We start from the raw sequence: 17,613 nt of genomic DNA on the forward strand, positions 1-17,613 counted from the left end.
GGGCAAACAATGCAAGGGAGTACTCAATAAACGGGAAGTTATTGACAGGGGTTGAGGAAGTGAGAGGCCTTGGAGTGCATGTCCACAGGTCCTTGAAGGTGGCTGGACAGGTGGATAAGGTGGTCAAGAAAGCATATGGAATGCTTTCCTTTACGGGCGAGGTATTCAATACAAAAGCAGGGATGTAATGGTGGAACAGTATAAAATGCTGGTTGGCCAGAGCTAGAATTTTGTGTACAGTTCTGGTCACCACATTAAAGGAAGGACATAGATAAAAGCAAAATACTGCAGCTGCTGGAAATCTGAAATAAAAACAGAAAACGCTGGTAAAACTCAGCAGGTCTGGCAGCACCTGTGGAGAGAGAAACAGAGTTAACTTTCCGAGACCAAAAATTGGTTTTCCACCGTTGTGAAACTAGTTTGCGATTGTCCGCTCCACTTGTCAACGGTGAGCCGCGTTTCCCACCGTCTCACTTCGGGAATGTCATTTTAATAAGTTTGCATCTGGTGATAAGCGCTGCTCACCGGAATCATCCATCCCCCTCCCCCGCCCCACCCCCGCCCCCACAAGTGACATGCACCTGGCGACCTGAACTTTGAGGGGAACTCGGCGGCACAACCTTGCACAGCACTCGCGAGCATCGCTGGTAGGACATCAATGAAGAAGTGCTGTGCATTCATGGGGGATGGTGCACAGACAAGTCGCTTTTTCTCAGCTGGCTTTCAGTGCGCTGAGGCAAGGGCTCCAGAGGAGGTCAGGCAGGTGGTGGGGGGCAGGGTTGGTGGCTGGTGGAGGGGGGCGGGGGGGGGGCAAGGCAGCACACACTGGAGGTAGTAGTCAAGCGCATGCTGGGGGTGTGGGGGGAGGCATGATGAGGGAAGCGGCCACGCACTTGGAAAAGCTTGTCAAAAGAGAGCATTCTTCCACAGCTGAGACCGTTCAGCTGCAGCTCCATTGACGTGCTTGGAGTGGGGCCTCCGAAGCTTTTCTGCCCACTCAAGCAACACAAAAGCATGAAAGTGCCACCAAATGCTCCAGAGTTTTTCACACCTCAGGCGCAGACTGCAAATTAATCTGTGTTTTGGGGGCAGCAGAACAATTGGCCGACTGGACAAGTTGTACAATCCCCTTGCGGAAAGCGGCCATGGTGCAGTCACTGGTGGTGACGCTCACAGCCCCTTGCAATGTCTTTATTTAGGTTTGGATCAGTCTACCTCATGGTTCAAGCTAACAGCGCAGCCCTGCAGTGCGGGTTAGGAGAATGCCTGTGCCTGAGCTGTGGGCACTGCATGCAGTCCAATGGGCAAAGCTGCCGCCAATTGGCCAAATGGAGTGGGGTGGAGGTGGATGGGGTTTCAGACAGCCAATGAGTCCTCTACACACAGCAATCTCCTGCATGCATGAAGGGGCCCTTCAGACTTAACCAAGAGATGTTCTTAGCACACCCCTGCTAACCCAACACGTCGCTCTCTTTGACCCTGCAGGAGGAGAACATCAGGATCATGGAGCCTGGTGATTTAACGGTATGCCTCATGGCCTACAGGGAGCAGAGAAGCTGCTCAAAGAGCACCTCCCTCAAGCTGAAGGGGCAGCAGGGCCTGCTGTGCTTGCATCTGAAGATCAACGCGAGCTGTCGCTCGTAGGTGCCTCACTATAGGGTCTATACACCGTGCCTATCGTTCCTGCAGATGACTGAGAACCAGTGTTGTTGAAGACTGAGCATGTCTAGGGAATTGGTCGTTCACACATGCCACCTGCTGCAGGATTTGGCGCCACAGGGACATGGAGGGTATCCACTGCCAGTGGCAGTGAAAGTGACCACGGCGCTCAATTTTTATGTCAATGGCTCCTTCCAGAGCGCCACAGGTGACCTGTGTGGGATCTTGCACAAGTGTATCCAGGGGTTCACGGACACCAACTTCTCGAAGACACAGAACTTTGTGCATTTCGACTGGCATCAGGAAAGCCAGGAAGCAGGAGCGCTGGGATTTCCACAGGTGCAAGGTGCTACCGGCAACAAGCAGTCAACTACGTCAACCGCAATGCTTTCCACTCGCTGAATGTTCAGCTGGTCTGTGACCATCACACACACATCCTACAGGTCTGCGCATGATCCCCAGGGAATGTCCACGACTCCTACATCCTTTTGCAGGTCTCAAATCCCTGACATCTTCCAGAGTCCAGAGAAGCTGCGGGGTTGGCTCCTCGGGGACAAGGACTGCCCACAGAGGACGTGGCTGCTGCGGTGGCCTCAGACGGCAGCAGAGCGACGGTATAACGAGGCTCATGCTGCGCCCCGGGCTTTGGTAGAGCAAACAATAGGCATTTTGAAAATGAGGTTCTGGTGCCTCGACAGGTCTGGTGGAGCCACAGCAATACAGTCCCCAGAGGGTGTTGCACATCACAACCTGGCACTGCATCGGGGGAAGGACCTGGCTTAGGAGGAACTGCAGGTCTCCCCCAATGAGGAGGATGTTGAAGGGGATGACGATGATGAGGTCCTCAAAGGTGAGGATGTCGGCGATGAGGCCATCGCACAGGCCAGATGAGCCAGGCGCCCTCGGGAGGTCTTCATAGTCACGAGATGCATGCTGGATGATGACTAGATGCAGTGAGGACAGTCCTAACATCCTCACCTTGCACCTGTGAGCGTTTGACTCCTGTGTGGCTGATGGCAGCGGACAAACCCTCAGTGCTCAGGCTCATGCCATCGAGATGAAGCAAAGTCTTTAATAGTCACTAGATTCCAGGAGGATTTTGACAACATGCAGTGAGGACACTCCATAGATCTTCACATAGACTCTGAGAATGTCTGACTCCTGTCTGGCTGAGGGCAGATCACTTGCACTCTGTGATCAGGGTCATATCATAGAGACACAGCTGTGAAATTTCAAATCCACCTGATCCTTTGTCAGCCTTCAGCACCTGAACTCTTCAGGATCACACCATCACCAGTCACAGATGCTGAAGAGATGGGGGGCCAGCCCCACCTCAAAGGTGCTGAGAGCATAGAGAGAATGACGGAACTCTGTGACACCTGCCCATGACATTCTGGTAGCTATGACAAGCACCATCGAGGTGCAGGCATCACTGATGTGTCCAGTGAGTGGGAAGCTGGACCATCACTTTGGTCTGAAGGTTACACACTGCACAGGGAAGAGGCCCTGGACTCAGACACCTGCCTTTATCTTGTGCAGGAACCAAGGTTTCACATCTGAGTGACACGAACACTGCTCATCATAACAAGGAGCCATTGGCAAGGACACATTTGTGGGAATCTATTTACAATAGTGAACATTATGTACAAGTGATCAACACCCGTGCCCAGGCTGCACCACAGGAATGGTCCAGGTCATCACCGGCCAGCTGGATGACTCTATTTTCAATGTCTGTGAGGGCCTTGATGTCTGGCATTCCTCCACCAGTCTGCGACCTCTCCCTCTTGTGTCTCAGCTTGTCCTGCATGAAGCCAGATGGAGAGAGCGTAAGAAGGACGCCTGCCAGGCCAGATGAGAAGGACGCCTGGCATGTGTGGGTGGTGAGTGGTGCCATGGACAGGATGAGGACATGATCTGCAAGGCAGATGAAGGTGTGTGTGTGTGTGTGTGTGAATGATGATGTCCCTTGAACTGGCAGTGAGTGAGCTCCCTGTGGATATGTGATGGGTTTGTGAGTGTGTGAGTTGAGTGGTGAGAAGGATGACTTACCCTGGCGGAAATGAGATCATCATTCATTCTCTTTCGGCACAGGATGGCTGTCCTCTTTTGCAGGTCGTTGGTGCTGACCACCCCCGCCTTCGCATCCCACACTGTATTTTTGACCTTGCTTGCTGGTCTTCTTTTCGAATGAGGAATTGAGTTGAGAAGCTTAATCCCAGGCCCACTGTAGAAATGCCTACATTAGAAGTGGCATTATTATATAATGAACTGCAAAAGAGCCATGAATCTTATACGGCAACTGTTAGCACTTAAGAGCTACCATGGCAATCTGGGTAGGAATGTTCCTGCATGTTACGACTTTGTCTCTGTGCAACCTGTAGCTGCCGGGAGTGATGGGTCTTCAACAGAAAAGCAGGTTTCAATCCAAAATATCTTGCAGACAAACAACCTGGGGTTACCAACTGTGATTGGACCTATTCCTGGAGGTTCGTCACATGACGTCCTACTGACGATCATTTCCCTCCCACCCCCCCACCCCCACCCCCACCCTTTGCCCCGCACATTCACCATAGGTCACCCAAAACATCCATCTGCCTGCTCGCATCCAATTGGAAAGCAAAACTCTTCATTACCCAATTGAGTGATATTGGGTGATACTTGACTTGTCATCAGTCTTTTTCCCCCCCAACTCCAATATTTTTCTAATAATAACATAATAAAGAAACTCTTTTTTAAAATTACCCAATGACTTTTCTCCTAGGTTGCTTGTAACCATGACCTGGGGATTAACCTTTAATTCTTGGGAGCCTCCAGGACAATCCTGGAGACTCGGCAACCCTACATTGACCAGACTGTAACTATCATTTCTATTTTAGCTTTAAGATGAAATCATACACCCCTTGCAAATAAAAACCATGTCTTAACGTAATTCAATGATGGAATTTAACTTTACAGCAGTTAATAATTGAAGTACTGTGTCTTGTCCAGGTACAGAAAGAAAACCCAATAATTACACACAGTTCAAAGCAGAAGGAAAATTAAGCATATATGTTCAAAGTACATGTAAAAATTATATGGGCATATTCTCCTTAATTTTCGAGTAGACATGAATATAAAGTGGGGAACACCCACTTTAAAATTAGCAAGACTAGGAAAACATGTTTTATATATATATATATATATATATATATATATAAAAATAATTCATACCAACTGGGTACATGATAGATTTGGGTGAAGAAGGACATTCACCCCATTTGATCTTATCCTTCCAGCATATCAACCACATGATATTCCCATTGCAGAATTCAGCTGTTGCTTAAATGCGTTACATCTCATCCACCCTACTTGGCACTTGGCTACCTATTCCAGTCGCTGATCACTGTTTAAAGAAACACTACCCAGTTTTCATGCCTTGCACATGTCTTGCACAACCCTGAATCTATGCCTTGTTGTCCTGGTGCATTTGCAAAAGTTGATCCAGGTTTATTTTCTCTTCCCTATTAAAAGTACCTTAAAAATGCCTCGACAAGATTTCCTCAGTTTTCAAGGCTGTGCGTTTTGCTATTACTGTTGCCCCAAGCCTGTTCAAAGTTCTACACTGATTAAAATGAACTGCTCCAAGACACAGGTAACATCTTACCATCATTGACAGTACAGAAACAGGCCATTTGGCCTATGCTGGTGCTTATGCTCCACACGAGTGTCGCCCCACCAGCATATCCTTCTATTTCTTTTTCCCTCTTTATCCAGCTTCCCCTTAAATGCATCCAGGCTATTTGCTTCAACCGCTCCTTATGGCACTGAGTTCCACATCCTCATCACACTCTGGGTAAAGAAGTTTCTCCTGAATTCCTCATTGGATTAACCAGTGATTATCTTGTACTGACGGCCCTAGTTTTAGACTCCCCACCCATCCCCCAATTACAATTGGGGACGCTTTGGAAAATAGATAGGACAAAACAGGAATTTCATGGATTGGGAATTAAGTTATAAATAATTTTCTAACTTTTTTGAGCAGTACCTTAAACATAGAAGGAGGTTTCACCCGCTTGTTTGCTGTAACCTCAGCGGAAGCCAAAAGTAACAACAGTTCTTCAAGTTTCTGCTGATTTTCCATTGAAGTTACAGTGGATGATGGGGAGAAACCTGGGGAAATTCAACCACATGGTTCTTTCAACCTTTCATTCGAAGTAGTAGAAACATCTACACACATCAAAAGTAAATATATATATATTTTGATCTCAAGTTTTTGAAACGTGGACATGCAACGTTCCATGTTAGAAGGATGTGAATACAAGTCCCCTCACAAGACACAATTACAAAATCCAGGCTGATACACCCCATGCAGTAATGATGGAGTGCTGTAATGTTGGAGATGCTACCCTCTCAGCTGGATGTAAAAGACCACATGGCACCATTGTGAAGAAGAGCTGGGAAGTTCTCCCCAGTTTCCTGGCCAATATTTATCCATCAACCAACATCACTAAAATCTCATCATTATCACATTTCAGTTTGTCGGAGTTTGTTGTGCACACATTGCCTGCCACATTTCCTACATTACCGCAGTGAGTACACTTAAAGTTCCCATGACTTAAGGTGAAGGGACAGGGAGTAATATATTCACGTTTGCTGTCAATTAGAAGCTAAATGGGGCAGTGTGCTTTAAAGAGGACACAAGGAGGCTGCAAAGGGATATTGACAGGTTGAGTGATTAGGTAATAAGGTGGCAAATGGAGTAAAAGCAGGGAAATGTGAGGCTATTCGCTTTAGCAGGAAGAACAGAAAACCAATATTTTTTTTAAATGGCGAGAAATTTCAAAACGTTGGCGTTGAGAGAGATGGTGTCCTTGCACAAGAAAAACATAACGGTGAATTTTCACTTCAGAGGCCGGAAACAAGAATCAGTTCTGGTTTCTGGGCCCCGAACCCAACCACAGGTGGGGAAAAGAAAAGTGAAAAATACCAGTTGGCTTTCTGGTCAGTGCCCTTAAAAAGGCATCATTGGCTGTCCACCTCAGCAGGCTAGCCAGTTTCCCAACCCTGCCACCCCTAAAGTGGCCAACGCCAGAAACAGCGGCAGGAAATAGGCACACCAGCCAGTAGCAGTACTTTGAAGCCCCTCTGCCACCATTCCCACCCTTGGCAGAGCTTGAAATTATGCCCAGGAAATTATCAAACAGGTACAGCAAGCAGTTAGGATGGCAAATGGCGTTTGACCTTTATTGCAAGGGGGTTGGGTTGGAGTACAAGAGTAAGGAAGTCCTTCTACCACATTACAGGTCTAGGTGTGATCATACCTGGCGTATTGTGCTTAGTTTTGGGACCCTTATCTAAGGAATGATGCTGAGAGGCTATTTCCCCAGCTCGAGTAGGGGCACATGTTATCACAGGATTTTAATGGCAGAGGAGGCCATTCAGCCCATCATGTCTGCACCAGCTCTCCAAATAAGCATTATGACCAATGCCCTGCCTTTTCCCCATACCCCTGCACATTGAATAGAAACAAATAATCATCTAATGCCCTTGAATGCCTCAATTGAACCTGCCTCCACCACACCTCCAGGTAGTGCATTCCAGACCCAAACCATTCGTTGTGAGAACAAGTTTTTCTCACGTCACATTTGCTTCTTTTGCAAATCACTTTAAATCTGTCCCCTCTCATTCTTGATCCTTTTACGAGTGGGAATAGCTTCTCCCTATCTACTCTGTCCAGCTCCCTCACGATTTTGAACATCTCTATCAAATCTTCTCTTAGCCTTCTTCTCTCCAAGGAGAATAGTCCTAACTCGCCAATCTATCCTCGTAGCTGAAGTTTCTAATCCCTGGAACCATTCTTGTAAACCTCTTCTGCACTCTTTCCAATGTGTTCACATCCTTCCTATAAAGTGGCACCCAGAACTGTTCACAATACTCCAGCTGAGGTCTAACGAGTGTCTTATTTAAATTCAGCATAACCTCCTTGCTCTTGTACTCTATGCCTCTATTAATAAACTGCAGGATGCTATATGCTTTATTAACTGCTCTCACCACCTTCAATGATCTATGCACATATACACCCAGGTCTTTCTGCTCCTGCACCCCTTTCAAAATTTCACCCCTTATTTTATATTGTCTCTCCATGTTCTTCCTACCAAAATGTATCACCTCACACTTCTCCACATTGAACTTCATCTGCCACCTATCTGCCCACTCCACCAACTTGTCTATGTCCTTTTGAAGTTCCACACTGTTCTCCTCACAGTTCACAACACTCCCAAGCTTCATATAATCCACAAACTTTGAAATTGTCCCCTGCACACCAAGATCTAGATCATTTATATCAGGAAAAGCAAGGGTCCCAATACCAACCTCTGGGGAACTCCTCTACAAACCTTCCTCCAACCCGAAAAATATCCATTGTCCATTACTCTCTGCTTCCTATTTTTCAGCCAATCTTGTACCAATGTTGCTACTGTCCCTTTTATTCCATGAGGAATAACTTTTCCGACAAGTCTGTTGTGTGACACTGAATCAAATGCCTTTTGAAAGTCCATGTAAACCACATCAGCAGCATTACCCTCATCAGCCTTTTGTTACCTCTTCAAAAAGCTCCTGCAAGTTAGTTGAACACAATTTTCCCTTTGGAAATCCATGTGACTCTTCCTTATCAACCCATGCTTTTCCACGTGGCTACTAATTCTATCCCGAATAATTGTTTCTTAAATCTTGCCCACCACTGAAGTTAAACTGGCTGATCTGTAAATGCTGGGCTTATCCTTACAACCTCTTTTGAACAAGGGCATAATGTTTGCAATTCTCCAGTTCTCTGGCACCACCCCCGAGACTAGGGGAGACTGAAAGGCTATGGCCAGTTTCAATGCAATTTCTACTCACTTCCTTCAACATCCTTGGAAGCATCTCATCCGGTCCCGGTGCCTTGTCAACTTTAAGTACCGACAGCCTATTCAACACTTTCTCCTCATCAATTTTGAACCCTTCTAGTGACAAAGTTTCCGCGTCTTTCAACATGGCCTGGGTAGCATCTACCTCCTTGGTAATGACGGATGCAAAGTATTCATTTAAATACCTCAGCCATGGCCCCTTTGCCCATGTGTAAATTCCCTTTTAGGTCCCTACTCCTCCATTTACCACTGTTTTACTATTTATATGCCTCAGGATACCCAGGATAAAGGGTTGATCATTTAAGATTGGGTTGTGAATCTTTGGAATTCTCTATCTCAGCAGGCTGTGCACATTGAGTTATTAAGTATATTCAAGGCTGAGATGGATAGATTTTTGGGCTCTAGGGAAATCAAGGGATATAGGGATTGGGTGGGGAAAAGTGGAAGTGAGGCCAAAAGTCAACCATGATCTTATTGAATGGCACAGCAGGCTCAAGGGGCAGAATAACCTACTCCCGCTCCTATTCCTAACTTTGTTCTTAGTGAGTGTAAAGCATTTTGGAATGCCCAGAGAAAGTGAAAAGCGGTATAGAAATGCAAGTCATTCAATTTTTTTATGATTGCATTTCATAGTGATTGAAGATTATAAGATCAATTTCAAAGAAACTCTCCCAATATCTCAAGGGCTTCGTTGAGTAGGTCAATGCAGACCACAATTGCCTGGAGTTCAATTCCCCTGTCTATGTTATGTTAGCCCATTTCAGCTCCAGTTCACTACAGACATAGGCTCCTGATAGACATCAAGTAACCTATGCTGGAAATGCGAATGGGTAGATGTTGAGCAAGGGCAGAAATGGGCTTTGCTGTGATGCAGAATACATTCAGGTTACCCACTGCGATTCCCAATAATGACCATCTGGATGGGCCACAGGAATACAACCCAGCAAGGAGTTACCAGTTTCAGGAAAGCCAGAAAGCAGGTAGGGTAAAATTAACTTTCAAGGCTCCTGATGCTAGGAAACATTATTTTGAAAAAAAAATTGATATTTTCTATCAGGTCAAATCTCATATGAAAAAATCAAGAATTTGATACAGTCTATATTTACTATCGTGCGATGATATTTTAAAACTGCAGAAAATAATTTAATTAAAGGCAGATTTAACTCAAAGAGGCAATCATTAGCATGATTAGTACAGTCCGAGGTTTTGTTCTGCAGAATATTTCATAAACAGAAATATTGGTTGGACCTTACAGCTGGTTATAACAAATGTGCAACATATAGAGCTAAATGGTAAAATATGCAACAAATAATAACTACTGTACTTAAGGCACTAGGTTTTGCTAGGTTACCGTGCATCACGTATCTCCAATGCATTAAAGTATTATTTTTTTTTAATTCTCAGGACTTGGCTAATGCTGGCAAGGCTGGCATTTATTGCCCATCCTTGGTTGCCCTGAGGTGGTGGTAGTGGGCCACCTTCTTAGGCCATTTCAAAATACAGTTAAGAGCCAAAGAAGGTGGTGTGGGACTACATTCACACCGATGAGACTGCGTTTTTCACTTCTCAAAAAGACATTCACGAGCCAGTAGGATTTTTAAAAACAATCTTGACAGTTTTGTGGTTACTTTTACTAATTCTTTTATTTGCAAACTGAAATTAAAACGGAATCAAAATGCTCAAACTGCAATGGTAGAATTTGAATTCTCATTCACTGGATCACTAGACCAGTAACATAATCTACATTACCATATCCACATTCTTTATGTGTCAATCATGGCAGGGAATACGGTGTTTTAACTGAGCCAAGTTCATCCCTGGCCTTGCTCCCTGGCGCAATCATGCCACTTCCATATAGTCGGAGCTAAGTGGTAGTCTGGAGCAGGCATTCAGGTCAATTCTCCCTGCAAAAACCCAAAAGAGGCCTACTACCACATCCTCACCATTGTTAAATTAGCAGACTGGGGATAGGGGGGTGGTTGAAGTTAGAGCTTACCAGCTCTGTATAGCTCAGTACCAGCCACTGCAATTATCTATTAAATTATCAGATGACCTGCAAGCAGGGATAAATTGTAGAGAACAACCCAAAGTGATGGACAGCATCATAAAGCTCTCATTAATGACCAACATTTTTTTTTTGTAAATCACATCACTACTTAGTAGACAACACTTTCTTGAATATATTCAGGAGTTTAATTATTGTTGTGACCACATATTTTTTTTTTTAAAAATCAGGTTTTCTTGTAGACCTTGCTGTCCATATTTTTATAGAGTTCATCGCCATAGATATTCTTGACCATTTCACACAGTCGCGCATGTGAAATAAAAGTTAGAAAATACTTTCCTTTTAAAAGATGAAAATCATAAAATGTGGTATTACTGACAGACAAAAAAACAAAAACAACATTTTCAGACTGTACAGGATCAGAAATAACTGTTATTTTCTGGCTTTTTGTATCATTTATTAATGCAAAATAATTTTACTTGAAATGCTTTAAATTAAAAAGGAGGAGAAGAAGGGAAGGTAGGAGGAACATATATGAACCGAAAGGACTTTTTGGGGAATTTTTTTGCACCAATGCAATTTTCTGAACAGCTTGGTTAAAGATCATATTCTTCCAGTAAAATAAATCAACAATATGCTGCAAAGTTGTACCTGCAGTCTCCTAAATGCAATAAAATATACAAGTAGTCCACAGAATAATAAAACATTAAAAAGAGTACAGTAGAAGCAAGCTTAATATACACCCAATGGTGCGATAATAAACTCTTAACATCCGTCTTCAAGGCTCCCCACCCCGCCCCACCCTTGAAGAAACTGTGTAGTTCATAAAAACAAGAACACTGTGCAAGATTGCTCCACAGTCTTGTGGATAAGCTCTGGAAAAGGAAGTACTGGCGGGGGCTTCTCGGATGGTCCATGCCTCTCATTTGTGTAAGTCCCTTTGAGGCTTTAGGGAGACATGGCACAAGCACCATTTTAAAAGTTCTTCATTATATATTCTCCATTCACTTGAAACTATGTCCTTTCAGCAGCATTTCAGACATTCTTCCCACTCTTTTGAATGCCTTTTTTTTTCCTCCATGTGTGTGTATAAAAAAAAAACCAAGATGCCTCCCATCAGTTCACCGAGCAGTCCCATTCCACAATGTTCCACTTTATTGCCTCAAGAGTTAAGACAGTTTTATTTTCAATTTGCTGGGAAAACAGTTCTATTGAGGGCAAAGGGAAATAACAGTCAAAAAAAAAAGCACCTTTGGCATATAGGCTTTTGGATTGTAACAAAAGAGATGTACGTCCTTGCCCCACCCCCCCCCCATTGTAAGTCCTCATGTAGCTTATTTTCACCTCACATCTGCAAGAGAGGAAATATTAAAAATTAATGACAAATCCAGCACTGCATTTCCATTAAGTAACGAGCAACCAAACTTTTCATACCGCTGTTACGAAATGGGCCTAATGTGCATTGTGTTTTACTACAAGCAAAGTGGCATCTTAACGTCAAAGTCTGTGCTAATGTTTTTTTGGCAAGTCACTCATCCAAGCCCACATGTGTAGGCTTTGGAGTAGAGGAATTCTGAAATTGCAGACATAACAATGAGTTAACAACAGATGATGTTGTGAGCTGCAACCACTTGTTTCAGAAAAAAAAATGTAATTAGTAAGCTTTATTCGTCTGCGATCAAACTTACATAAATGCTGATGGATTGCACAGATTTATGTTTTTCAGATATTATAAGATTAAAGTAATGGTTGCACGTAACTGAGTAAAAGGGATTTCTTACCCTTCTATTTAATTCTCTCCCCATTCCTATTGCAAAGGGGTGATTCAGCTGAGTACCACGGCCACAAGCAACTCACCAAAGGGGTCAATATTCAGCTGATTCCAATTCTGTCTCCACCTAAGGTCTGAATGTATAATTTCCAGAAGAAGCCCTATATAGCGGTCAGGACACAGAACCTACGGAGTTTCCATTCTTCACTGCTGAGGGACATGGAGGGAAGTTCTCACCCCTGTGAAGACCGGCTTATGCAGCACAGACCCGGAATAACTCCAAGGGGAGTTGGGGAGAGTGTGGGGGAATACCGTGAGGCACAGGTTAATACCAGAGAGACATTTTCTGGGGTAAAAGATGATTGATCATCATAACAGCACGATATTTATGAGTGGGTTTCAATAAGTTAACGTTCTGGGAAGTAATTGGTTAAAAGGGACACTGTTCAATGATCAACTGGAGGAAGGGAAACTGCACCACTACACTGCACAGATACAGGATTTATTTTAAACCAGAAAGATTTGCAGAGCAGCCAATTATCAGGCTCAGCGCTAAATGATGTTTGGTAATCAGCACCTCAGCAACTGAACATACCACTCAGTCCACAGTCATCACTTCCGCATATGGATTGCTCAGCAGCACTCCCAATGCTGCAGTGGATAAAGCCACTGCTCAATAGATTATGGTACGTCACATAGACCTGAACCTCCCTGGACTTCTGAGTTTAATCAGGGTAACAGGGCATTGCAATTTGTTCCAATGTTTCTTGGCGAGAGAGAGAGGAAAAAGAGCACAAGTTCCCACTCCTGGCCTGACTGCTATTTAGTTAGTGTCCATGTCACAAAGTGGAAGGCAATGGGAAGAGATTGAAAATTGCCTGCGATGGCCACCAGATAGACTGGTGTGGCACCACTTATTGCTTGCACTTAGATGTTGGCCATGATAATAGAGTTGGGGTTGGGGCTAGGGGGGCAGGGCAGGGGAGAAAGAGAAACCCTACTTAACTACGCAAAACTTTTGGCCTGATCTAACCATCAGCACAAAATGTATGTATGAATATTCAATACTGTAATACTGTAAACATCCATTGCAACAGTTATCTCAGACAAAATCAATTCACATAAGCCAAGTCATTGAGATTTATACAAGAAATCAAGCAATCAACAATCAGCAATAGTGCAGAAAAAGGGAGCCAGGCTAGGACTGTGCAGGTACATGCCCTTCAAATCAGTGAAGGATAAAATAAGCAGTGAAGGTGTGAAACATCCAGCAGTGATCAGCTTCAGGAAGAGTAACTCCCTAAAGGCAGAACCAGTCAAGCCCATCATAAAATAATTTCTACCCAATCTCAAGGTGATATGTGCTAAGATCTGGAATGTGATTGTGTTAGGTTATAGAGTCTGATTATTAATTTTCTCTTATGATCTATGCTGGCTGATATCAGTTGCCCAGCACAGCGAGTCCTACCTGAATGCATCCCAGAGCTTTTATGTTGGAAACACATCCTTGTCAGGTGCCAGTATTAACTTTTTACGCTTCCGTTTTTTAATTTTTTCACTATTTCTTCCTTTAAAGCGCTTTGGGCTGGTGAAAGGCCCTAAGAAAATGCACTTGTGTTGGAATTTATACAGATATCAACAAGTACTGGAGCTGTTTCTAGCCAAAAACGGAACACAATCTTACTAAATCAACAGCTCTATCATACTTCACCGACCACTAAGATGCAAGGTTACGAGCTTTTCATTAATTCTCAAACTGATGAAGGGGCGGGCAGAAGGCTCAAGTCTTTTTGAAATGACTCCACCCTCCAATTCAGAACACAGGGAATATACAGTAACTCGGAGTTCCTTAATTCAAATTTTAGATGTTCAGTTTTGAAGCAGTGTTATCACTTTCCTGTCTTATTTACATTGGCCAACTAAATTTATTGGATAATTCAATTTGTTATGTCCAAATAACCCTTTGAATCATCAGTAGTAGTTAACCCTTGAACTAAGCTGGTTAAAAAGTAGACCAGAAATGTTGAGAGAATGCGGAATACACCAACCCAGAAAGTCATCAGTATAGCATCTCAGGGGAATATGTGTATTAAAGTAAAGGGAGAGGAACCAGGAAACTGGGAAGAGTTGGAGACACGACTAACAAAGGGTCTTGAATGGCCCACTCCTGTTCCTGCATCAGCTTTTGTGAATGATAAGGAACTTAATGCTTCAAATATTGACGTGTTCATACAAAAATTATTTCAACAAAGGCATTGATTCAATTTATTTTCGCCTTCATTAAAACAGTGGATAGGGGACTTTTAAACAAACATATTAACGCTTACTAGTGATATCGGAAGGCACAATTTCAATGCCAAGACTTTACTTTCAAATTTTTCACTAAGGTTATCTAAAAAGGGACAATTTATATGGCTGCATTTTAGAAATTAAGACGTCTGTTTACAATTTAGAAATTGCAAGGCAGGCTTCAAAACTAAGTAGTCAACACGTACAGTCTATTTATATATATATATATCACCTGTGTCTGAAGGAATTGCAAACGATCTTTTAATATTGTCAGGTGTATTTTAAACAGAAGATGAACTGTTTAATAATACTAAATATTTTACCTTCATGTTCTCTGTATTCTGAATTAGACTGTAGTAATGTGCACACACACTCCAGGTGCTCTTCTAACCTCACTATAACCTCCTTTAATCTGGGCTTGCGCCTTATATATTCCACTTTTGCCACCTGCAAGTCAACAGAATGTAGGTTAATAGTCTTATCCTGTAGCTGTTGCTCCACAGAATGAAAATATGAATTCAGGTCACGCGGAATTAAGACAGATTTAAATCTTTCACTGTTATGAATTCAACATTTCCAAAGTAAAAATTTAATCTAAAATTGACACTGTAGGTAATGCACCATATATTGAAAATCAAAACTGTGCAGAGTTTCCATGGGTATCCAGTGGGGAAACAAATACTATGTCAGATTAAGGGTTATTGAGATGAAATGAAGCAAAAGAATCTTGTCACCAGCGAGAAGAGCCAAATTCAATGCAATCTGGAGAGCAACTCCCTCTGGTAGTATACAATACTTTGTGTACTATTTGAATGCAGTCATTAACCTCTTCCACTTGACAGCTGTATTAAAATAGCACCTAAAGCAACTTTATGCAATCACACTAGCCAGTGTGTAACAGGAGCAAATTAAACCCCATAGTCAGATGTACAAGTTCAGTTTTGGGTCATAAAAGTTGGAAATGTAAAAAGCACAACAGCAACCCGGAAACAAAAGTAACACGAGACACCTGATGTAAACTTTTGAAAGTGATTCAATTGGACCTCGTCTCCGGGCCAACACTCAACTCCGACAGAGTTTAAAACAAACATTTTCAGTAATGCTGCAGATTGTAAAATAAGACCCATTTGAATTCTTACACTGGTATCATTCAGTAAATATGACTCCTAGATATTAGAGCTAACAAAAAGTATACATTTCAATACAACTGAAATGACATTTCTAGATCTGTAAATAACAATTGTTCCCTCTAACAAATTGACTGCAGATCAAGTATACAGTAGAGACACATACAAAATAGTGTACAAAACATTGCTAATTTGATAATCTGGTTTCAGGAGATCAGCACTGCACAGAACGCCTAGTTCACTTTTCCCCAGCACTTTGGAGCATTTAACTATATTAAAGGAGCTAAATACATACAAGTTATTGCTATTGTGATTCTGATAATGAATTTGCAGGCATAATCTCACCATGTAACACTGAGAAATTCAAATTCAATTAAATCTAGCAATTCATAAGTAGCAGAAAGGTTACCCTTGAAAGCTGCTGGATTGTCATGAAAACTCAAATGGCCCTCTACTGCCCTTTGCAGAAGGGAACCCATTACCCCCACTCAGCCTTGCCGAAGTGTGACTCTGCACTATGTGGTAGACTCTAATGCTCCATGTAGACTGTCAGTTATACAAACAATTACTAAGGAATATGCAATAAATCCAGGATTGCATACATCCAGAGAACAATTTCTAATTATTTTTCCTCATTCAGCACAGCACCCTGTAAAACGCTGCTAGGAAGTTGAGAGACTCTTTCCTGTGCTTGTATACAACTTAATTTCATCATTACAGGTTTCCTGTTCAATGAAAATATCTTCAACTCTTTAGACAAATCTATTCCAGATATATTTTGGTAAGTTATTGGCTGGCCTTTAACTTTAATGTCAACATCCATGTTAAAAAAAAATGTATATATAAAAGGGATAATTTAATATTAGTAGTGGGAAAATCATTGATCAGCACATGCCTGGATTTCCAACTTGTGTTGCAGAGAACCTGGTAGCACAGTTTTATAACATTACACCCAAAATATATGAATAAAACCTAAAAATATACAGAGCTGCAGAATTCAGTGTAAAGCTATTAAAAGACATTCTGCTATTTTTTGGGATTAGCTCTCTGTGGTCATTGTTCTATCTTTGTGCCCTACAGGATTACAGCTGGGTCTTTCAGCAAGGAACAGAGACAAGCTCCGTTTATCATCAACAGGAGCATACACACACGCATTGAAATATTTAAACTACTCCCTCAGGAATGTTCTGCTGGAGAGTCGCCTGTCTGGACGACAAAAAAAATGTGACAACGGTAATGTTTTTAGCATAACAAAATTGTGGTTAAAATCAATTCAGTCAGTGTGAGAAGGAAAACTTCAAAGGCAAATCACTTCTATTGTGAAAAAGGAACAAAGAACACCTACAGTAGTCAACTGCAGCAGTAACAGGATTCCTCTTTGGCACCAACAGCAGCAGAGAGGACAAGTGCATGAACAGAACAAAGAAACAGAAAACTAGCAACGTGAATGTAGACCACTCCCTAGATGGGTGCTATGCCACATTTATATTAATGCTCCTTCCAATATGTGATGCTCCCTCCCCCTCCTATCTACATTGAATTCAGAGAATTAATGCTGCATTTTCGAATATGTAGTTGCTTCCAAGTTCTGTTTATGATTTAAACTTGCTTGCTCTCTCCAGCGTGAAAGATCTGTACAGTCCAGCAATGTAAAAACCACGTTGCTGGTCTGCAAATGCTGGAATAAACAGAAAACTCAAGAAATACTGGCAGCATCTGTGGAGAAAGAAACAGAAACCTGTTTCAGGTCAATGACTTTTCATCAGAACCCTGGCCTGTCTGTAACCTGCCAGCAGCCTGAAAAACTGTGAGGCGAAGCACCTAAAGCTGCATTACTACTGCTTCTGAAGGAGCCTTCAGAAAACCACCTCCAGGTTG

At 42.8% G+C, this 17,613-nt stretch overlaps 1 protein-coding gene across 2 annotated transcripts in view; it reads right to left on the minus strand.

Annotated features, from left to right (window-relative positions):
- Positions 1–10,713: 10,713 nt before the first annotated feature.
- LOC144690954 (platelet-derived growth factor subunit A-like) overlaps positions 10,714–17,613 on the minus strand; it is a 28,707-nt gene continuing 21,807 nt past the window's right edge. The window contains exons 5-7 of one of the 2 annotated variants that reach the window (XM_078558883.1): positions 14,932–15,055; positions 13,788–13,917; positions 10,714–11,899 (exon numbers count right to left, since the gene is read on the minus strand). In XM_078558883.1, the coding sequence (XP_078415009.1) occupies positions 13,808–13,917; positions 14,932–15,055 (234 nt within the window). In that variant the 3' untranslated portion in view covers positions 10,714–11,899; positions 13,788–13,807. The remainder of the gene's footprint in view (positions 11,900–13,787; positions 13,918–14,931; positions 15,056–17,613) is intronic. The other variant, XM_078558884.1, reaches the window with a different exon arrangement.

This window comes from Cetorhinus maximus, chromosome 15 (genome assembly GCF_964194155.1).
Source record: "Cetorhinus maximus chromosome 15, sCetMax3.hap1.1, whole genome shotgun sequence".
In the NCBI taxonomy this organism is placed as follows: Eukaryota; Metazoa; Chordata; class Chondrichthyes; order Lamniformes; family Cetorhinidae; genus Cetorhinus; species Cetorhinus maximus.